Genomic DNA, 23,279 nt, shown 5'->3' with positions numbered 1-23,279 from the left:
AAAGAAACCAAATATCATCACAAATATGGCCACCATTGAACAACTTGGATTAAGAATGCTGCAAACCCGGAAGCAGGTGTTTTGGTTTGTGAACTTTGCCTTGGAAGCAGAACATGTTCTGCTTCCTGTTGAGTATAAATTGAGTACCTGCTATGGGAAAGCACACCTTGGTTTAAGAATGCTTTGGTTTAAGAATGGACTTCCGGAACGGATTAAGTTTGTAAACCAAGGTACCACTGTAGGTGATTTCACTTAAACGTGTGGTGGCTTGGAACGTAACCCCAGCATAAATTGGAAGTTGCCTGTACTGAATTGTATATACTGGCCAGAAATCTGTTTGTGATTCCAACACCAAGTTCAAAACAGAACTCTTGCAGCTGCACAAATACTAAAGCAGGTCACAGATTTATACAACACAGCTTCTTTTGCTTTAGAAGTCTACTCCCAGCTAATTGCCCTTCCCCATCTCCCGGCTTGCTTGGGAGACAATAGAAACTTCTTTTTGCCTGCCTCTTATAGGCAGCTCAAGCCACACCCATTTCCTATACCATGCCACCTTCCTACACATGAGTAGGCTTTTTCTCAAGCAGGTTGTAGTCACTAACCCTGGCCAGTCCCATGCCTGGGGCCAAGGTGCTGGCAGTCTCATGCTCCACTTCTCCAGGTCTGGCTGATGCTAAGATTGACAACCATCTGTTGTCTCAATGGCAGTGTTGGTGATCTTGCCACAGTTTATCCTTTAATTCAATTACCTCATTTTCTTCACCTTCTCCCCCAGCATCCTAAAACTGTGGTGCAATGGGAGGTATCCCTGCACACATTAGTATACAATATTAATGAATGGTGAATTATTATTATTATTATTATTATTATTATTATTATTATTATTATTATTACCTCACTGTGTTGCCCACCCTTCACCATAAGCTTTCCCATCCAGGTTACAGCAATTTGAAAATAGGTAAAGATAAAGGGACCTCTGACCATTAGGTCCAGGCGTGACCGACTCTGAGGTTGCGGCACTCATCTTTCTTTATTGGCCGAGGGAGCCGGCGTACAGCTCAGGGTCATGTGGCCGGCATGACTAAGCCGCTTCTGGCGAACCAGAGCAGCGCACGGAAACGCCGTTTACCTTCCCGCTGGAGTGGTACCTATTTATCTACTTGCACCTTGATGTACTTTTGAACTAGGTTGGCAGGAGCAGGGACCGAGCAACAGGAGCTCACCCCGCCGCGGGGATTCGAACCGCTGACCTTCTGACCAGCAAGTCCTAGGCTCTGTGGTTTAACCCACAGCACCACCCGCGTCCCTAAATTTAGCCTTATCCTCCATCAATTTGTCTAATCCTCTTCTAAAGTCATCCAAGTTGGTGGCCCTCTCTTGTGGAGGTGAATTCCACTGTTTAACTGTGCACTATCTTCTGTCTGTCCTGAATCTGCCAACATTCAGCTTTGGTGTCATGAGCGAAGGAGAAAAATTGTCTCTAGCCACATTCTCCATACCACGTATAGAGAGAAGCAGCTGGAGTCCTGTGTGATCTGGCTGTTTGGAAGGGAAAGGGGAACACAGAGCGGGACTGAATCAACGCTTATTGCGGAGTTTTCTCCTGTACAGCTGATGGGCAGAAATGCAAGCTTTTTCTTCCTCCACTTTCAATTTGGCCACATATTGGGGGGGGGGTTATTGGGTTGTTGTTTTTATTATGTATTTTGTGGTTCTATAAAAGGTAAAGGTAAAGGGACCCCTGACCATTAGGTCCAGTCGTGACCGACTCTGGGGTTGCGGCGCTCATCTCGCTTTATTGGCTGAGGGAGCCGGCGTACAGCTTCCGGGTCATGTGGCCAGCATGACTAAGCCGCTTCTGGCGAACCAGAGCAGCGCATGGAAACGCCGTTTACCTTCCCGCTGGAGCGGTACCTATTGATCTACTTGCACTTTGACATGCTTTCGAACTGCTAGGTTGGCAGGAGTAGGGACCAAACAACAGGAGCTCACCCTGTCGCGAGGATTCGAACCGCCAACCTCCTGATCGGGAAGTCCTAGGCTCTGTGGTTTAACCCACAGCGCCACCTGCGTCCCATCTTGTGGTTCTATATCTTGATTTTATTCTGTGAACCGCCCTAAGACCCGAGTATAGGACGGTATATAAATTCTAACAACAACAACATGCATGACCTCTGCACTAGACTGGGAGTTGTGTACTTCACATCCATCTGCTTTTAGTTACAACAACATGCATGACTTCTGGACTAGACTAGAAGTTGTGCACTTCACATCTACCTTTTACAGTTTCCCGTTGAGATTGAGGTGTGTGTGTTTGGCTGCCATTTTCCAAAGCTTTCCTAACTACAATATCCATTGCGTCAACGCTCTTAACAGCCCTACTGTGGGTGGAGAGGGCTGAGAAAACACTTCTCCCCTGCAAGTCGCAATCCTTCCTCTCCATGTCTGTGCCCTGCCCCAGATATTATGGGGTTTTTCCCCCTGCCACGAGCGACAAGCCCGACTGCATACCATGCGACACGTTTTATTGGGCCTTTTGCGCAAGCCGGGTGGCGGCTCAGGGTGCACCCGCTTCCTACAGAAGTCCTACTCCTTGCAAAGAGGACCCTCCAGGGACAAGGAAGCTTGCAACATGCTGAAATGTCAGGTTATTTAAGGGACACCTTTGCCCTTGTTTGTTTCTTGTCCGAACTGAAGCGTGCGTAAGACTGCAGCCTCGCTGCAATATCCCTGCTATGGAAGGGCGGGTGTCCTGCCCGCTCGGAAAGAAAATACAGTAAATATTTGCCAAAACACGCCGTTGCAAGCAGGCGCGGCGCCCCTGATGCAGCCCTCTCTCCCTCTCTGCAGGTATAAAATAAAATAAAAATAGACAATAATAAAATAAAATAACGCGGCTAACTAAGGACCTCGATCGCTTCTGCAAAGGCAGCGAGGACAGCAGACCCCAAAGACACAGGGAGCGGCCATCTTGGGTAAGGGCAAAGGCCACCCCCTTCCCTTCCTCTCGCAAAGCATTGTGGGAGGGGTATTAATTGCGGCTTTGGCGCTTAAGGCCAAGGGGCGGGGGCGGGGAGAAGTAGGGGGGAAGAAGCACCAAAGAGGTACGAAAAGTAGAGAACAGCAACCGGTGCTGCCTGAGATGGAACTTCTTGGTTCGTTTAAATTTATTATTATTATTATTATTATTATTATTATTATTATTATTATTATTATTATTATTATTTTATTGTTACACATTTGTTCATTTATTCATACCCCGCATTTCCCCCTGGCGTAATACACACATATTATATACATTATATATACAGTAATGTAATATTAAGACCATATTCATGGAAGGCAATCTTACTCGGCTACGAGTATATATACAGTATATAATTCTATATAATATAGCACAGCATGTTGATCTATAGTAATACAATTTTTTAAAAAAACAAATGTGCAATATGGTATAAAATAATACATGCATTCTACACGATATAATAATACATATGCCATTGTTGTCTGCTTCCGACTGTCTCAGGAGACCATGAAGGGGGTGAAGTCAACCCGTTGGAGATTTATAGTTTTTATCAATGCAATGCAACCCGGAACTTGGCTTCGTAGGTGTACCCGGAAGTTAGTTCGGCACGTGTGAGTCTAAGACTTGTAAGTTTATAGAGAAAACGCGGAAGCAAAGGGAACAGTAGATAGATATAGATATATATTTAAAGTAGAACCGGACATTGAATGATGAAACCACTGCTGCGACCGAGGTAATTTCAAATCTTATGATGATCATCATTATTATTATTATTATTTCCGCAGCGCCCTGCAAAAGGCGAGAGATTCGATTGCCCCGCCCTGCGCCCGATCCTGTCCGCGCGCATCTGCCCGGAGGTTTCCAAAGGGCTGCTGGGCGGAAAGCGCCGCCGCCGCCGCCGCCCCAGTAGAACCCCGGCGGGGCAATCTCGGCTCTTCCAGGGGTTCCCTCTCCCGACGCGCGGCTGCTGTGCTGGGCTTCATTCCGCCGAGGCTTACTCCCGAGTAAAACCACAAAGCAGAAGGTGCCTGTTCAGGATTCTGGACCACCCCCATCCCAGCCCCGAACTCGCTTTCCTGGAAGCAACCCCCGCTGGGTTCGCTTAGGATTGCAGACCTTTCCCAAGTGTCCCTTATTTTAAAGGGACGTCCCTAATTTAGAGAAGCCGTCCCGGTTTCTGATTTGATCCCAGTTAAGATCAGTGCTTTTTCCACCCCCTAGAAAACGGGGGTGCAGGAATTCCCACCGCCGCTTTTTGGGACGGACAACCCTAAGTCGTTGAGCTTCTTTCAAAAGGATGCCAAAGTGGTTGGGCTATTTTTTAGAGAGCCATCAAAGTGGTTGGGCCATTTTTTAGGGAACTATCAAAGTGGTTGGGCTGTTTTTTAGGGAGCTATCAAAGTGGTTGGGCTGTTTTTTAGAGAGCCATCAAAGTGGTTGGGCTATTTTTTAGGGAGCCATCAAAGTGGTTGGGATTTTTTTTAGGTAGTCGCCAAAAACACACATCGCGTCACGCCTCCCTTATAGAGCTTCTTTCGGAAGAGAAGAGAATCACTGAAAAAAGCGTGCAACGTGTCAACTCCCGATCCATCCAAATCTCTCCACCCAGAAAATGCGCCGCCCGCAGCGCCTGGATGATTGTGGCCACAGAGAGGGTCTGCCGGAACGCTCAGGAGAGGTGACGGAACCCTCAGGGCAGGTTCTGGAACAAAGTCCCGGAGTGTTCCTGCTGAAAAAAAAGTCATGCCTCGGATGTCCTTATTTTCATTGGAGAAATGTTGGAGGGTATGGAGTTATCCATGGGACACGGGTGGCGCTGTGGGTTAAACCACTGAGCCTAGGGCTTGCCGATCAGAAGGTCGGCGGTTAGAATCCCCGCGACGGGGTGAGCTCCCGTTGCTCGGTCCCTGCTCCTGCCCACCTAGCAGTTCGAAGTAGATAAATAGGTACCGCTTTTGCAGGAAGGCAAACGGCGTTTCCGTGCACTGCTCTGGTTCACCAGAAGCGGCTTAGTCATGCTGGCCACATGACCTGGAAGCTGTACGCTGGCTCCCTCGGCCAATAAAGCGAGATGAGCGTCGCAACCCCAGAGTCGGTCATGACTGGACCTAATGGTCAAGGGTCCCTTTACCTTTATGGAGTTATCCGACCCCCTCCAAGCCATCTGAAGGCAATCTTGCATAGGGAAGTGTGTCTTTTTAAATGTTTAATTATGTTTTTACATATGTTGGAAGCTGCCCAGAGTGACTGGGTTAACCCAGTAAGATTTGCGGGGTATAAATACAGTGGTACCTCTGGTTACGTACTTAATTCGTTCCGGAGGTCCGTTCCTAACCTGAAACTGTTCTTAACCTGAAGCACCACTTTAGCTAATGGGGCCTCCTGCTGCTGCCGTGCCGCAGGAGCACGATTTCTGTTCTCATCCTGAAGCAAAGTTCTTAACCCAAGAGACTATTTCTGGGTTAGTGGAGTCTGTAACCTGAAGCGTCTGTAACCTGAAGCGTATGTAACCTGAGGTACCACTGTACACACAAGTAATTCTACTTATATTATCTTTAGCATATTTAACTAAATAATCCTTAAATTTCTTCCATTCATCTGGTACTCCTCTTTCTGGTCGTGGATTTTGATGGATCTCTCTCTCTTTTCCTGATCCCCCTTCCTCTAAAGTGGTGGCTTGAAACTTCAAAGAGGCTTTCCTGCCCTGCAGAGATGAGTGCAGATAAGGACGGACAGCTTTGCAGGCCTCCGGATGGGAGAAAGACTGTCCTCGCTGCTGCTGCTGAGGGAAATGAGAACAAACCGACTGGGCCAAAACCAGTTCCGGAAAGGCAGGTTTGCACCAGCCCTGGCATTGCAACGCTTACAGACAATACTAAGCGATTTAAGCTAAGTAGCAGCCAGGCCACCCAAGAAAGGTAAGCGCTTTCGTTAACCACGGATTAATAGGGTTTAAAAATAAAGCCGTGGATTTGCATATGTTTCTGTTTCATCAATTCGATTTGTGTGTTACCTCTTTGAGTAACATCTAAGCTGCATTATTTGTCATAGTAAAAGGTGGTAAGATTCAGAGATGAGAAATACACATATCCGTTCCCTTTGCCAGCTGCCCCTACACACACACACACACACACACACACACAGAGGAACATTTTGAATAGTTCACATACAAGCTTCGTAGTTGAATTCCTTCCCCTCCTCTCTGTAAAATGCCGGTGCAGAGAGAATAAAGTCCTGTTTGTCTGACAGGCTCCCACAAACACACATGCACTTCATAAATAGTGAAACTGCAAATAATCTCGATCATTTGATTTCTGGTTGTGTTGCACCCAGCAAGAGTAAATTCTGCTTGGTGTATGATCAATTTCCTATTTTTTAAAAAAAATCACTTGTCCGCAAGCTGTCTGTTTTGCTGTGCACAGGCAGGATGTGAGACATTGTTCTGATGGTCTTTTGTAATTAAATTAGCACATATGTCAGCCTCATTACATACAATTACATGCATGTTCGGAGAAACACCAATTCCTACACAGGAGTGCTTACTTCACCATATATAAAATATTGGGAAGGAGCTACAGTTGTCAGCATTCCCTAGGAATAATAATTTATAATAATAATAATTTATTATTTATACTCCGCCCATCTGGCTGAGTTTCTCCAGCCACTCTGGGCGGCTTCCAATCAAGTGTTAAAAACAATACAGCATTAAATATTTAAAACTTCCCTAAACAGGGCTGCCTTCAGATGTCTCTTAAAGATAAGATAGCTGCTTATTTCCTTTACATCTGAAGGGAGGGCGTTCCACAGGGCGGGTGCCACTACCGAGAAGGCCCTCTGTCTGTTTCCCTGTAACCTCACTTCTCACAATGAGGGAAGCTCCAGAAGGCCCTCGGCGCTGGATCTCAGTGTCCGGGCTGAACGATGGGGGTGGAGACACTCCTTCAGGTATACTGGGCCAAGGCCGTTTGGGGCTTTAAAGGTCAGCACCAACACTTTGAATTGTGCTTGGAAATGTACTGGGAGCCAATGCAGATCTCTCAGGACTGGTGTTATGTGGTTCTGGCGGCCACTCCCAGTCACCAGTCTAGCTGCCGCATTCTGGATTAATTGCAGTTTCCGGGTCACCCTCAAAGGTAGCCCCACGTAGAGTACATTGCAGTAGTCCAAGCAGGAGATAACTAGAGCATGCACCACTCTGGCAAGAGAGTCCGCAGGCACGTAGGGTCTCAGCCTGCGTACCAGGTGGAGCTGGTAGACAGCCGCCCTGGACACAGAATTAACCTGCGCCTCCATGGACAGCTGTGAGTCCAAAGAGAGATTTGCTGCTAAACCACTATGCCAGTTGTAGCTCTCTTAGTTAAATAGGGGTCTCCTAACAACTTTCAGGACATTTAACAAACTACAGCTCCCAGGAGAGCAGGGCAATTAAAAGTGGTATGATGATGTCTTTAAATGTGCCATGCAGATGCAGCCATTTTTCCCTAGACTGTTGATTAACTTTCAAGGAGAGATGATGCAAAGATGTTTTGTAGGCACAGAGAGAATGTGAACATTTGAGGAGGGTGGTAAAATTGCTCGGATCAATTAATTAAAAAATATGGGGTGAGTGGAGGTTTGGTTTCTAAAATACTGAGATTATTGGCTGGGCACTTTCTGTAAAAATGTGATCAGCACGCTTATCGTGCAAGGACAATTCCCATGCAGCCGGGACTGGTTGCAGATCCCTTTTGGGTTTATGCTCATTGGCAAGCTTGGGTTTTCTGCTCTGTAACTTGCGAAGAAACAGCTCTTCCTGGAATATTGAAGATGCCCGTTTTCTTTGCTTCAGGAAGCAAACTTCTACCACTTGTAGTTAGTGAGTTAATTTTGCATATGCCGAAAGATAAGAGAAACGGGAATATATGTGACAAACAAGCCCACATTAATTACGGTTTACATTGTCTGGTTTTGGACTTTAAGGGGCTGATACAAATGATTACTGATTTCATTATAAGAATATCACAGACTAAATGCTGTGTCTACATCTGGGAGTTAAGACCACATGCAAGTTCAGTTAATTATGTGAAATGATGATCTTCAAATTAGGCTTGTTCGATCCATTATTCAGACACCCCATCCAATGTTGCTTCATGTCTCATTTGGACTATTTGAACTGTGTAAGAGTGAATAAGCTTTTAAGCCTCACAGAGGCTTTTCATATATTTTTTCATAGCCCTGGGATGTCACAGCCAATGGCGAGGAAGGCAACTGGTCCTTCCGTTACCGCAGAAGAGAAGCGGAAAAAAAGTATTTTTGGTATACAGTTTTCTAAAAACAAAAAGGAAAAATGCACTCCTCATGACAAAATGTCTTCCGTAAGTTCAAGCATGAGCTACAAAGGGAGCCCTGCGTTGACCGTCAAAGAAGATGGCGGCAATTGTACAAAGAGGACCCAGACAGAGGTCTCAAAAGTATCTCGACCCCACCAAGATAATTCTCACAAAAGTAAAGAAAACCTGCCTGCCTCGCTCATCACTTCCCCAATGGAATCCTCTGTAGACTAGTGAGTTTTTGTCATTAAAGTTTGGCTGAAGAAGCCTTTTCAGACCTGTGACTTGACTTTACCATATTTTTCCAGATGCTAAATAGTAATAGAAGTTATTTTATTGGAAGAATGAGCAAGTTTCCATGTGCGATGGGTTCGTTCTTCAGACAAATGCAAAACGTGGTCCTTGCAAACTGTGTTTTGCAAATAGAAAGTTTGCTTGGAAAAACATGGGCTTTTCCCTTCCTTTTCTAGCACAAATTTTCTCTTTTGCATGGTCTGCCTTAACTACCCTTTGATATTTACTTCTGCGCCTGCACTAACCATGGTTAAGGCTAACCTGGTTGCTGCTTTAATCTAGAATTCCTAGGCCATTTCAAGCTTTGCTTCCAAATCCTGATCACAATTTAAACCTCAGTTCGCCTGTTCTTTCAAAGTGTTTCTTTGTATTGGGGGACCAATGGGTAAACCCATTTATTTTCAGCAAATCTTCCTGTTTGGTGTGTTGATACTGATTAACCTTGCAATCACCATGGTAAGTGTTCTGGTACCTGTAGAAAATAAGTAACCGCAGGATGAAGAAGCCAACCTGAAATTCTGATTTGATCCTTTGTTTGGGAAACAAGACGTTCTGATTACCCAGCCTCTCTTTCTAGGCCAAATCTTACAACCCTATGTACAAAACCTCTCAAATATTCCTAGTAAAAGATAAAGTAGTATATTAAAATGTAAAACAACTAAAAGGGGGCTTAAGTATTTTCCATTGTTTGGGGGCCAATATTACCGCAGAGGTTAGAAATCTGATGTAACGAAAACTTCTGCCCATGTAGAGTCCAGTTGGGCATTTGAGATGCTAAATAGGTACTGCTGCTGTGGGAAAGTAAACGGCGTTTCCGTGCGCTGCTCTGGTTTCACCAGAGGCGGCTTAGTCATGCTGGCCACATGACCCGGAAAAACTGCCTGCGCACAAACGTCGGCTTCCTCGGCCAGTAAAGCAAGATGAAAGCCGCAACCCCAAGGCCGTTTGTGACTGGACTGAACTGTCATGGGTCCTTAACCTTTACCTTTATGTGAATAGCAAACAGAGTAACCATTTGAGCAGAAGTAGTTCAAGTGTAGATATTGTCCAGCTAAATATTGTCCAGTCACAAAAACAATAGCAAGTTTCCTCATACCCCCAAACAGATTGTTAATACCCCTCACTGAAGAAATGTACAAAAATTAAGCTTCACCCCCTAAAATGGCACGACCTAGTACCCCAGGCAGAACAATTGGCACCTTTTTAGAGCAACGTTGTACCCATTTCACTTCCAGGGTGTGGAAAGACCAAGGGGTCGAGCCCTATGTGCAGGAAGCTGGCGAAAAGCAAGCTGGTATAAGTCAGCCAGCTTAAAGTTACACAACTCTAGCTCCATTCAGCAGTGGAGCTGCTGCTTGTCTGCCTACGCCTGGCAGAAAGGGAAACAAACCTTTAAAATACAGTGGTACCTTGGTTCTCAAACTTAATCCATTCCAGAAGTCCGTTCCAAAACCAAAGCGTTCCAAAACCGAGGTGCGCTTTCCCATAGAATGTAATGCAAAATGGATTAATCCGTTCCAGATTCTTAAAAATAACCCTTAAAACATTAATTTTACTATTTTAACGAGACCATTGATCCATAAAATGAAAGCAGTAAACAATGTACTGCAGTCACACAATCAATTAGTAGCTGAACTGGGTTCCACACAGTCACAAAAACAAAAATGCTGCAAAAACAAAAACGCAAAATAAGTAGCAAAAGCAGACAGACCTCAGCGTAACACTCAAAACAGAAGTGTGGCCCTCAAGTCAGAAGCATAACATTCAAAACTGAGTACGTTCAGCTTCCGAAAAAAGTTCACAAACCAGAACATTTACTTCTGGGTTTGCAGTGTTTGGGTTCCAAGTTGTTTGAATACCAAGGCGTTTGAGAAACAAGATACCACTGTACTGCATTGCTGGCTTAATTTATGCTAGGTTGCCAGGACATATGACTGAGTTTGAATGGGTTTGGGATCCAACCTAAGTCCCCTCTCTCTTTAAGATCCACTGAACTTGGCTCAGCAAGGATGGGGGAGATGCTTTGTAGTTACAGCTGAGCCGAGGATGGGAAATGGAGATCCGCTGGATCCATTCATCCCAACAGATCTAGTTCCCATGGAAATTGTCCAGGGCTTTTAAACAAATCAGATGAGGCGAACAAAATTCTGACAAAAGCATACAGTGTTTCCAACTGTCCAAATCTTCTTTCATTGAAAGGAGAGGTGTCGTTTTAGAGGCCGAGACTGTTGGACAAATAAGCCAAATACCAGGACCTAAAAGCTACCTTTGTTTTTCAAGTCTCTGTCCGTCACGGATTGCTGTCTTCTCCTGCCCAGTAGGATGACTTAGCATGCATTTTGATGGCGATGACGTACCTGCTCCTCCAGCTTCCTTGCTGTTTGCTCCCCCGGCCACAGTAAGTACTTCTGAGATTAATTTTTGGGTTAGATTCCTTCGATAGCAACCTCTTTCTGGTGTTGGGACACTCTCCTTCAGAACAGCCACCACCTGAATTAGCCAAACTATCAGGTTGGATCCAGAGTCGCAGAAGCAAAAGAAAATCCCGCGGTGGCATGATTCTCTGGAGTGTTGCACAAGCACCAGAAGTGCTACAAATACCAGATGGGCTTAGCACAAGTATAGACCAGAGATTGCGGAAGCTAGTGTTGTTGTTGTTTAGTCGTTTAGTTGTGTCCGACTCTTCGTGACCCCATGGACCAGAGCACGCCAGGCACTCCTGTCTTCCACTGCCTCCCGCAGTTTGGTCAAACTCATGCTGGTAGCTTCGAGAACACTGTCCAACCATCTCGTCCTCTGTCATCCCCTTTTCCTTGTGCCCTCCATCTTTCCCAGCATCAGGGTCTTTTCCAGGGAGTCTTCTCTTCTCATGAGGTGGCCAAAGTATTGGAGCCTCAGCTTCACGATCTGTCCTTCCAGTGAGCACTCAGGGCTGATTTCCTTAAGAATGGAGAGGTTAGATCTTCTTGCAGTCCGTGGGACTCTCGAGAGTCTCCTCCAGCACCATAATTCAAAAGCATCAATTCTTCGGCGATCGGCCTTCTTTATGGTCCAGCTCTCGCTTCCATTCATTACTACTGGGAAAACTGTAGCTTTAACTATACGGATGTACATTGCTAGTTCTCTTTTCTTGTGTTAAGTTGGAAAAACTCTTTCTGCTCACAGAAAAGGGCTCCTGGAAGATCCGCTCTGGATCTAACCCAGGCTTCCTCAACCTTGGCCCTCCAGATGTTTTGGGACTACACTTCCCATCATCCCTGACCACTGGTCCTGCTAGCTAGGGATCATGGGAGTTGTAGGCCAAAAACATCTGGAGGGCCAAGGTTGAGGAAGCCTCATCTATTGTATTTCTTCTTAATTTATATCCCACTTTTATTTATTTTATTCCATTCCATCGCAACTATTCAACCTCCCAAATTTTCAACACCTCTTGCGATGGTTTGACCCCTTTCCATTTTAACAGTACATATTCTACAAACACACCTTCCATATCTCCTGAGAATTATTTCTCCTGCGTATTCCCCGTCTTACCCTAATGGCTCATGTTAATTTATCATTAATAGCTGCAGTGAGGGGGGAAAGTATTTGTTCCCCTGCTAAATTTGCCCGCTTGCCCCCTGACGAAGATAGGGGATCAAATACTTATTTCACTCATTATAACGGACATCAATCTCTGACTTTTGTCTTCTGGGTTTCCAGGGTTTTTTCTGTTGTTATTCTGTCACAGCTACAATAAACCTACCATTAAAATTATGGACTGGTCATTTCTTTGTCAGAGGGCAAACAGGCAAATTTAGCAGGGGATCAAATTCAACAACCTTGCCTAAAATAGCTCAACAACTTATGTGTCCGAATTTTCACTTTTTGAAATATGGAAGCTCTAACTATTGTCTCCAATTTCAATTTCAATTCAGCCACCTAAAAGCCTGAATAAACATGAATGTTTTTGAATTCCTCCTGAAAGTTAATAATGGTGGAGACAGGTGTGTCTCACTTGGGGGACATTCCACAACTTTAGGCGGGTACCTGAGTCTCTTAGGATGCGGGCCATAATGTGTCCTAGATGTGATGACCTTGATGTGATGTAACCTTATGCTGATTGCCTTTCAAATTAAGCCCCATATGAATTCAGAAGGATGTTACTCCCAAGTATCCCAAGATTTCTATTTTACATGTGTGGGTTTGTTTTTTTGTTTTAATGTAGCAGAAGCTTTGTTAGACTGCTTTTTGAATATAATGTGATTTTTTTATTTCCCTTCTTTTATGATTCCAAAGGTTTTGCCATCACCAACAAAATGCATTCTAAATCTGGGAGGCAACAATCTGATACTGTTAGAGATCTTAAGATCTTAAGAAAAGGTGTGTCTTCATTATTACTTGCTTTTGACTTTTTTTGGAGTATTTGCAACTTCTAAAGTTTTTTCTTTTTTTACTGTTACTCAAATGAATGTACAGTTGAAGCCCATTTGGTTGACTCCAACCAAGTCATTGTGTGAGCAGGTAGAATCCCATGAGCACTGAGGTCCAGCTCCGAGGGCCTTCTGGCAGTTCCCTCACTGCGAGAAGCGAGGGAACAGGGAACATTTTCCACCCTGTGGAACGCCCTCCCATCAATTGTCAAGGAAATAAGTAATTATGTAAACTTTAGAAGACATCCGAAGGCAGCCCTGTACAGTCATACCTTGGTTCTCGAATGGCTTAGTTGACGAACAAATCGGCTCCTGAACGCCGCAAACCCGGAAGTAAGTTTGCGAATGCTTTTCAGAAGCTGGAGGTCTGACGCAGCTTCCATTTGACTGCAGGAAGCTCCTACACCAACTGGAAGATGCATCTTGGTTTTCAAACAGTTTCGGGAGTCGAATAGACTCCCAGAACGGATTCAGTTCGAGAACCAAGGTACGACTGTATAGGGAAGCTGCACAGCGTGGCTGGAGCTAACAAAATTATTAAGGAAACTTCTTTTTTGCTCCTGACCCTCCACACCCAGATCTGCTCCAGAGGCTTGAAGGAACAGAGCTTACCTTCTTTTTTTTGTGGAACGACACTCAGGGAGAGGATGAGAGGGGAGGCAGAGTTCTGTTGTGCTTGCAGATCGTGTCCTGCTCAGACGACGACTTCGTTGGATACAACCCACAATCGCCGAAAACAACCTTGTTTCTTATTAATAGCTATTTACTCCAGGAATGGGAAATCTTTCTCAGCCCAAGGTTGACACTGGCTTTTAAGGGAGTCTCCTGGGGGCAGTATGATGGCGGTGGGCGGGGCCAGAACAAAAAGTGGGCGGAGCAACAGGTGCGACTCTGCACTTTACCCAAAATTCTGCATTCCACCCACACAAAATCCAGGGTTTTCTATACTGTACTTGCCTCTCCTCATTTATGCAACCGAGAGCCATGATCATAATTCTAGAATGGTGGTGCCAAGGGCCAATTAGTGAGGTCTTAAAGGCCACATCCTGTCCCTGGGCCAAAGGTTCCCTACTCCAGAGTTAACTCAAAGAAATGTCTACGGATTAGCCCTTTGCCATTATGTGAAGTGTGTATTGATGTTGTTGCAGCGAGGAGGACATGTACCGTGATGCGGAAGAAATAGAGAGAGAGAAAGTATTGCTTGTGTGTGGGACAGGCTCCTCAGGTACATTTCAGCGCTACACGTATAGAGCATGATCTATTAGTTGAATTCTGTGTAAAGTAGAAGTCAGCCTCTCTGTGAGCGTTGCCCTCAGGGGAGCTGCCTGCCACCTGCCAACCCCAGAGGAAATCACAGAACCTATAGCATCAGGACTTGGGGGGCAGTGGGATCGGAACCTTGACTGCCCCCACCTTAACGCCTTGAAGCAAAATGAGTTGTAAAGTTTCACCCCAAACACAACCTCATTCCCAGCGGTAGTCTATTGCTGCCTCCTAGAGTAGGATTGGGTGATATATCAATATATCACCCAGTACCGGTTTGAACGTCCATATCGTGATACAGTGGAGCCTCGGTTTTCGAGCATCTCGGAAGCCAAACGATTCGGAACCCGAACGCTGAAAACCCGGAAGTGAATGGTTCCGTTTTCGAACACGCCTCAGAAGTCGAACGGTTTCTGAGGCAAGTTTCTCCATTTTTTCCATTGAAATTGCCAACCACCCGTTGCGCCTCAGTTGTTGAACTTTTCGGAAGTCGAACGGTCTTCCGGAACGGATTACATTCGACCACGGAGGTTCCACTGTATCGGTTTCATAGCTTTTGATCTGGCAATATATTGCAAATCATGATGTGTGTTAGGGCTGGGCGATATTTCATCTAAAATCGGTTTGAAGTCCGTATCATGATATTGGTTTCATGATTTTTGACCTGCCAATCTATTACAAATCATGGTGTGTGAGTGTGTGCGCACGCTATGCAAAAATCACAATGTGGGGAAAACTGAAGCCAGCCTCTGCATAGCTCCATCCTTTTTTCAGACTTTGTGATATATCACTATATATTGCAATGTTTAGCTGCTGATTCAGGCGGATAGCCGTGTTGACTTGTCATAGTCATAATAAATAACAAGATGAAAGATGAAAAAATCATTTTTAATAATTCCAGTGGCACCTTAAAGATCAACTATGGGATGGTTATAGAAGATATATTCAAAAATACAATAATAGTTTTCACTCCATGCTAGCATTCGAGTGATAAAGGAACTAAAAGGAGGTGGACAACAATTAAGAATTTATTATGTTTTCAGAATGTATTGGAAAAATTATATAGAAAGGTTTATTGTTTTGTGTACATTCAAATGCAAGTTAAAATATATGCAAAGGGACTTGACAGGAAGTCAAAGTTGAAGAAAATATTTTGGAAGATAAAAAGGGAAAAAATATTTACTTTCATTATTATCATTTTGTGTGGGTGTCTGCACATATGTTTGTTTTTGTATGCAATGTAATGGGAGGAAATAAGATGGTAAATAACAAATAAACTAAATATTGATGTATGTAATTTTTATTTCCTAATTATATTTAGTGGTAGTATGAAAAAATATAAATAAATAAAAGCTTTCAAGGTATGAGCTTTCATATGTAATACACACTTCCTCTCCTCTGATTAAGTGTGTATTACATACGAAAGCTCATACCTTGAAAGCTTATATTTAGTTGATCTTTAAGGTGCCACTGGAATTATTTAAAAAGATTTTTTCATCTTGTTATTTATTATGATAATGTTTCGCTGGTGATACATCACGATGTTGAAAACCAGGTATCGCAGAATGACTGCGATTAGCCTTTCCACGCAATTCTAACAAAGCTAGGTATGTAAAGCCAGGCTTTGCGTTGGAGGAAGCAAATATTAGACCAGAATATCCTACAAGGGACAAGAGCAGTGTGGGTGGGCAGTCCTTCATCTCTACTTCAACCATTTATTTTCAAGGAAGATTTCCCTGCACGTCTTGCCCTGCAACCCAGTAGTCCTGAACCCACCTGTGAGACACTCCTTTTGCTCGTCAGAAATAAGCGTGAGCTCTTTAGAGAAGACTTGATTAAATGTCAAAACGGAATAGATTGAAGAAGTTTAAGTAGTTTGTACCAAAGCTGATAAGCTTCCTGAGTGCCCTTCACCCAGGTTCAGGGATCTTGCAGCCAAAGAGGCCTGCAATTTCCACAAATGTATATACAGATTGGCTTTCTTTTTTTGTAATGCAGACAAGAACTGTGCTTCTTTTGACTTTCCCCCACTAAAATGGATTCTCTTTTCCTAATTGCAATTCAGATTTTCCAGAAAATAAGCTAAGTGTTGAACCAGAAGTCGGCATCATGGATTATTGTCAAAAAGAATGGAGAGGAACCACCTCACAGGCCAAATGTATAAGGAAGGTCTGATCTCATTTTCTTGCAATAGTGCATAGGTTTGTGTACAACAAAATCCTGCCTGGTAGAAGGGTGAATTTGATTTAAAATCACTAAGTCAGTAAGACTTGATTTAAATCATCTTTTTACAGAAAGACTCATTCTTGCTGGTATAACCTTAGTATTTACAACCAGATGAGGGTTTCGTTTTTGGAATAATAAATTTTCAGAGTAGTTTTTACAGTTCTGTCAGAAATTACTGATTTTGTTATACTGTTAGAAATACGTAGACAAGTAATTATGAAATTATCGTGAGGTTTAATAAGTTAACTGTTTATATTTGGGCAACTTTTCTGCTGTACTTTATTGGAAGGAGAAAAACGATCATTTCCTTAATAACAATTTAAACAACTTATTTAACCAAAGCAATAACATTATAGCTATGTATCCTTCAAATAAATCTGACCCATGCTGTTTTGGGCTTTCCCATTTGGACGATAGGGCCATGATCTCAAACGCTGGACAAGTTAAGCTTCGGCGCCAAATTCAAAAGGAAGAACTGGGAGCACACTTCTTGAATTTGGCATCCTTATCCTCTTCCCATCTCTTTTTGAAAGTTTAAAGCCAGCATGTTTCAGTGACCTCATTCTGAACCATTGTGTGTTTCTGGGCCATTATTAAAGGCAGCCCCATGTAGAACACATCATAGTAGACTGTCTCGCCAGAGTGGTACATGCTCTGGTTATCTCTTACTTGGACTACTGCAATGCTTTCTACGTGGGGCTACCTTTGAAGGTGACCCGGAAACTACAAATAATCCAGAATGCGGCAGCTAGACTGGTGACAGGAGCAGCAGCCAAGACCATATAACACCGGTCTTGAAAGACCTACACTGGCTCCCAGTACGTTTCTGAGCACAATTCAAAGTATTGGTGCTGACCTTTAAAGCCCTAAATGGCCTCAGTCCTGTATACCTGAAGGAGCATCTCCACCTCCATTGTTCTGCCCGGACACTGAGGTCCAGTGCCGAGGGCCTTCTAGCGGTTCCCTCATTGTGAGAAGTGAGGTTACAGGGAACCAGACAGAGGGCCTTCTCAGTAGTGGCACCCGCCCTGTGGAACGTGCTCCCACCAGATGTCAAAGAGAAAAACAACTACCAAACTTTTAGAAGACATCTAAAGGCAGCCCTGTTTAGGGAAGCTTTTAATGTTTAATAGGTTATTGTATTTTAGTGTTCTGTTGGAAGCCGCCCAGAGTGGCTGGGGAAACCCAGCGAGATGGGCTGGGTATAAATAATATATTATTATTATTATTGTTGTTGTTGTTGTTGTTGTTGTTGTTGTTGTTGTTGTTGTTGTTGTTGTAGTCAAGCCTAAATGCAACAAGGGCATGGGTTACTGTGGCCTGATCTTTCCAGATAGAGTCACAGTGTGTGCTTCGTCATCTGAGGGACTGCAACCCCATTGAGATTTCAAATTCTTGAGTGATGCTTCTATAAATCAGGCCTCATATTGGGCTCCTGCACGTGAAGCTTTTGATTTATTTATTTTGTTTGGGTGTGCGCATCTAATAGTAGTTTTTTGTTCTTCGCACAGGGCTACGAAGCAGTTTCACAGAAATTTATTTCGATAAGGAGAGTGCGAGGGGATAACTATTGCGCCGTCAGAGCGACGCTGTTTCAAGCCCTTAGCCAAGCTGTTCAGCTTCCTGACTGGCTGAAGAGAGAGGACATGATGTTGGTAGGTCGCCAACTTCCAGCACATCTCTTGATAGAACAAAACGATGGTAGCTTTTGCTTAGCAAGTATTTGTATAGGCTTGTTCGCCTGCCACAAATTATTTTTTAACTAATACCTGTGCATTCAGAGGAGAAAACACAAAAGCAAAAGGCACACGACACAAGTTTTCTTTCTCATTGTGCAGTATTCTAAAGTACCCATTCTGGTCAAAGAAACTCTGGCCAGCAGGAATTAGATGCCCTGATTAAATGAAAACATATCACTAGATAATGAGTTGCCTTGTCGAATTTCTGGTAAAGATTAACTTTTATCTTCTGAAAATTGTAGCTCCCGGAGAAACTGATGGAGAAATACGGCTGGATTGCGCAATGGCAGCTGAGGCAAAAATGGACCAGCAAAGCTGAAAACTTGGTGGATGAAATTAAAGACTGTTTAATACTACTAAAAAGCAAGGTTTGACAAATTGTGCTTTCTTAGCTCACCTTACTGTCAATTCCACATTTCTAACTATTTAAAGCAAGCAATTGGGAGATTGGAATTAGCTGGGGACTAGACGGCCGTCCAATGATCAAGGCGGCAATTTCTGCACGTGCTGTAGAGGGAAGGACAGACATGGCCAAACCTGGTCCTCCAGATGTTTTGGGACTACAACTCCCATCATCCCTAACTAACAGGACCAGTGGTCGGGGATGATGGGAATTGTAGTCCCAAAACAGCTGGAGGGCCGAGTTTGGCCATGCCTGATCTAGGAGAACGGAAACTCTGATCCTAAACCTCTTCTGCCTTGTGAGATATCTTCCGGAGAAGAGAAGGCTAAGGAGTAAACCTTACACCAGCCTTTCTCAACTTGTGGGTCCCCAGATGTTGTTGAACTACAACTCCCAACACCCCTAGCTAGCAAGGCCAGAGCTCAGGGATGATGGGAGTTGTAGTCCGAAAGCATCTGAGGACCCACAGGTTGAGAAAGGCTGCCTTACACAAAGCCAGAGTGGAGTCCCTAAGATGGCTGGATGGCGCCTTGTTTTTGTGTGGTTTTTTATTATTATTCCAGCATCTCGTGCAGCCAAGCTGGTGCCAAACGTATTGTTCTGCTTTCCTTTGGACCACATCAGCAAGGCCGAGAGGGGTGGGGCAGTTTTGTTGCCTCGGCAGCCCAGGACCTCTCGACACACTGCCGAGGTTTGAGCCCCGGGGAGATCACGCAGCAGTTTGGCTTCCCTGGCGGAGACACACTCTGTTGTCTCTTTGATTAAAACAACAGACGGCAGTTTTAATCACACCACTTCAGCAAGAATCAGTCCACACACTGAAACAGATTTCTCTGTGCAAATTACCCTTCCAGATCCTTTCCAGTGTTCACATGTTTGATGCGGGGAACAGATCATTCTGGTCTGTGTTGGTACAATATTTATTGTAATTCTTGTTACTGGTTGCTGTTTAATAGATATTTTGCTTATTTATGCTATGTTGGTGCAATGTTAAAAAGGTAAAGGGACCCCTGACCATTAGGTCCAGTCGTGGCCGACCCTGGGGTTGCGGCGCTCATCTCGCTTTATTGGCCGAGGGAGCCGGCGTACAGCTTCTGGGTCATGTGGCCAGCATGACTAAGCCGCTTCTGGCGAAACCAGAGCAGCGCACAGAAACACCGTTTACCTTCCCGCCGGAGCGGTACCTATTTATCTACTTGCACTTTGACGTGCTTTCAAATTGCTAGGTTGGCAGGAACAGGGACTGAGCAACGAGAGCTCACCCTGTCACGGGGATTCGAACCACCAACCTTCTGACCAGCAAGTCCTAGGCTCTGTGGTTTAACCCACAGCGCCACCCGCGTCCCATGGTGCAATGTTAGTTATTATCTTTTGTGGCACTTTCTTTATGAATTTGATCTGCTCAGTCTAGTGCTTTAGTTTATTTCAGCTGAAATTTAATTTCATGTAGCTATTACTGCACGTGGTTTGGCACTCGGACTTGTTTGTGGAAGCGTGGTGTGCAATTTTGAAATCAAGGTTTTGAAATTAAGCCCTTGTCTTTTAACTCACCAATCAATCGAATAATCTAAGTCTTAGATGTTTATAGATTACCAACACCACAGTATAGATACTCTTATGAGATGCTAGAGCACTTTGCTACTTGGCGTTGCTTGTGAATTCTAAGAAGCCCCAAAATCATGGCAGTTTTGGAAGGTTCAGCCTTCCCTCTTGATTGGAAATGGTGTTCAGTCGTTTCCAAGTATAAAGAAGATCTATAGCTCCTTGATCTTCAGAACTGTCATGCAAAATTTGGGAATGCTATCTTGAGGTGTCCAAGTGCATAGTGAAAAAACTTTCCAAAATATTGAGTAGAAGACTGAATGAAGTTTGAGAACCTACAGTTGAATAGAAGCCCCTCTAATTCTCCCCCCGTCCCTCAGTAATAATTTATATTTTCTCTTTCATTCCATGCTACACTAATACATCACAACCAAATGAAACCCCCTGGCCTGCAACCTCACCAATTTAATGTTGCCCTTTATGGATAAAAGTAACGCGGGTGATGCTGTGGGTTAAGCTTGCCGATCAGAAGGTCGGCAGTTCGAATCCCTGTGACGGGGTGAGCTCCCGTTCTTCGGTCCCTGTTCCTGCCAACCTAGCAGTTCGAAAGCACGTCAAAGTGCAAGTAGATAAATAGGTACCACTCTGGCGGGAAGGTAAACGGCATTTCTGTGCGCTGCTCTGGTTCACCAGAAGCGGCTTAGTCATGCTGGCCACATGACCTGGAAGCTGTACACCGGCTCCCTTGGCCAGTAAAGCGAGATGAGCGCTGCAATCCCAGAGTCGGCCACGACTGGACCTAATGGTCAGGGGTCCCTTTACCTTTATGGATAAAAGCTTTCACTGATGGTTTTAGAGATCTGAATCCAAGCTGTCCAGAAGGGATGCTGTTCGCATTCTTTAGCGTTGTTCGCACTGGACTTTTATTTCCTGCTGTTATTCTTGCATTCCATTCATTCATGTGTTTGCCTTTACAGTGGAAACGTATGAGTGAAATGAAGGACTTCGCTGAGAGGCAAGCGGCTTGCGATGAGCTTTTTAGAAGTGAGGAGGATGAATACAAATTCTACGAAGCTGTGAAATTTCTCATGCTCAATACGGCAATCCATTTGTACGAAGACAACGAGAAGGGGAAGGAAGTCCCCATCTTTGCCTGGCTTCTCTTTGCCCGGGATACATCCAGCAATCCTTCCCAACTGATGGAAAACCACTTGAATCAACTCGGTCACACGGGAGGCCTTGAACAAGTAAGTTCCTCACATTCAACCAAAACGGGATCTAACATTTGTTCCCTGCTGTTCATTAGGAGCAGGGGAAGCAGATGTTGATTTGGTGCAATCCAGAACTCAACCTTTATAGGCCCAGGCAGGACCTGCCAAGCAAAGTAGCAGGGAATCTCAAGGGAATCTCAGGTCTACAGTTCTGACTTTGATGTTTCTCCTAATGCATAACCGAAATCTGTGGCCTTGCAATTTACTCTCTCCTTTGGGCGTTCTCCCTAAGCAGAGGTTGGCTGGCTATTGGTCAGGGATGGTATCCTGCACTGAGAAGCGGGAATTGGACCAGAAGACCTCCAAGGTCCTTGCCAGCTGCATGGATCATTGAAAAGACAAATCCAATGCTTACACTGGCATTTCCCTCTGAGTATATAACTACAGGTGAAACTCGAAAAATTAGAATATCAGAATATTCATCACCATAATCATCACAATTATAACAAATTACGCCATAATCATCACAATTGTAACAAATAAAGGCTTGACATATCTCGCTTTGCATGTCATGAGTCTATCTCATATATTAAAGGTAAAGGTAAAGGGCCCCTTGACCATTAGGTCCAGGTGCGAACGACTCTGGGGTTGTGGCGCTCATCTCGCTTTATTGGCCGAGGGAGCCAGCGTTTGTCCGCTCTGCACAGTTTTTCCGGGTCATGTGGCCCGCATGACTAAGCCGCTTCTGGTGCAACTGAACACTGACACCAGAGCAGCGCACGGAAATGCCATTTACCTTCCCGCAGGAGTGGTACCTATTTATCTACTTGCACTTTGATGTGCTTTCGAACTGCTAGGTTGGCAGGAGCAGGGACCGAGCAACGGGAGCTCACCCCCTCACGGGGATTCGAACCGCCGACCTTCTGATCGGCAAGTCCTAGGCTCTGTGGTTTAACCCACAGCGCCACCCGCGTCCCAGAATACATGTACAGAATACATTTGGCCAAGTCGGTAATTTGTCTTTTTAAATAATGCAGGCAATTTTTTTTCACTTTCTCCCCTCGATACCTAGGTGGAGATGTTTCTCCTGGCTTACGCCCTGCAACACACTATCCAGGTCTATCGACTCTATAAGTACAACACAGATGAATTCATCACTCTTTACCCCAACGACCCAGAAGAGGCCTGGCCAATTGTAACCCTTATAACTGAAGATGACAGACATTATAATATTCCTGCTCGAGTGTGCGAAGAAACTAGTTTGTAAAAAAACAAAACAAAAAAAAAACAGGTACGTAAATGGAATAAACAACTTAACAGCAAATCTTCTTAGTTTCCGGTTTATTTTTTCCCCGGCAAAGGCAGTTAAATTTTAACACTTTGGTGCAAACTTCTGAAATTAAAATCCTAATACAATGTACAGTGGTACCTCGGGTTAAGTACTTAATTCGTTCCGGAGGTCCGTTCTTAACCTGAAACTGTTCTTAACCTGAAGCACCACTTTAGCTAATGGGGCCTCCTGCTGCTGCCGCGCCGCCGGAGCACAATTTCTGTTCTCATCCTGAAGCAAAGTTCTTAACCTGAGGTACTATTTCTGGGTTAGCGGAGTGTGTAACCTGAAGCGTCTGTAACCCGAGGTACCACTGTAGTTCCAAGTATTTTTGTTTCACCAATAGGCAAAAATAGTTTGTCCTGTCTATTGGATAAATTTCTTTAAAAGGTTAATTTTTAACCAAGATGCAGCCGTTCTCTTCCATGGGAAGCGATGATGCCCACTTCAAATGCAAGACGTGTTGATTTCCGCAACGGTATTTGCCATACGAATCAAGACACCGAAAAAATCAACTCAGAACTC

At 44.4% G+C, this 23,279-nt stretch overlaps 1 protein-coding gene across 2 annotated transcripts; it reads left to right on the top strand.

Annotated features, from left to right (window-relative positions):
* Window positions 1–3,631: 3,631 nt before the first annotated feature.
* Window positions 3,632–22,748, top strand: OTULIN (OTU deubiquitinase with linear linkage specificity). Of its 2 annotated transcripts, XM_081206467.1 has the most exons (9): window positions 3,632–3,761; window positions 5,699–5,946; window positions 8,241–8,570; window positions 14,189–14,265; window positions 16,369–16,472; window positions 18,041–18,184; window positions 18,511–18,636; window positions 21,191–21,460; window positions 22,497–22,748. In XM_081206467.1, exons 2-9 carry the CDS (start codon window positions 5,741–5,743, stop codon window positions 22,689–22,691), a joined length of 1,452 nt encoding a protein of 483 aa, XP_081062593.1. In that variant the 5' UTR covers window positions 3,632–3,761; window positions 5,699–5,740; the 3' UTR covers window positions 22,692–22,748. The 2 variants fall into 2 exon arrangements, with proteins under 2 accessions (XP_081062593.1, XP_081062594.1); XM_081206468.1 differs by lacking the exon at window positions 8,241–8,570.
* Window positions 22,749–23,279: the final 531 nt, after the last annotated feature.

Source organism: Podarcis bocagei (genome assembly GCF_964188305.1).
Source record: "Podarcis bocagei genome assembly, chromosome: 8".
NCBI lineage: Eukaryota > Metazoa > Chordata > Lepidosauria > Squamata > Lacertidae > Podarcis > Podarcis bocagei.
Note: the sequence above shows the minus strand (reverse complement) of the source record. Positions and strands in the feature narration are given on the sequence as shown.

Excerpts from the sequence above, each read along its gene's own strand:
- OTULIN (XM_081206467.1), top strand. The coding sequence starts at position 5,741 with ATGAGTGCAGATAAGGACGGACAGCTTTGCAGGCCTCCGGATGGGAGA. Across the intron at positions 5,947-8,240 it reads AGCCAGGCCACCCAAGAAAG|CCCTGGGATGTCACAGCCAA; the intron begins GTAAGCGCTTTC and ends ATTTTTTCATAG. Across the intron at positions 21,461-22,496 it reads ACACGGGAGGCCTTGAACAA|GTGGAGATGTTTCTCCTGGC; the intron begins GTAAGTTCCTCA and ends CTCGATACCTAG.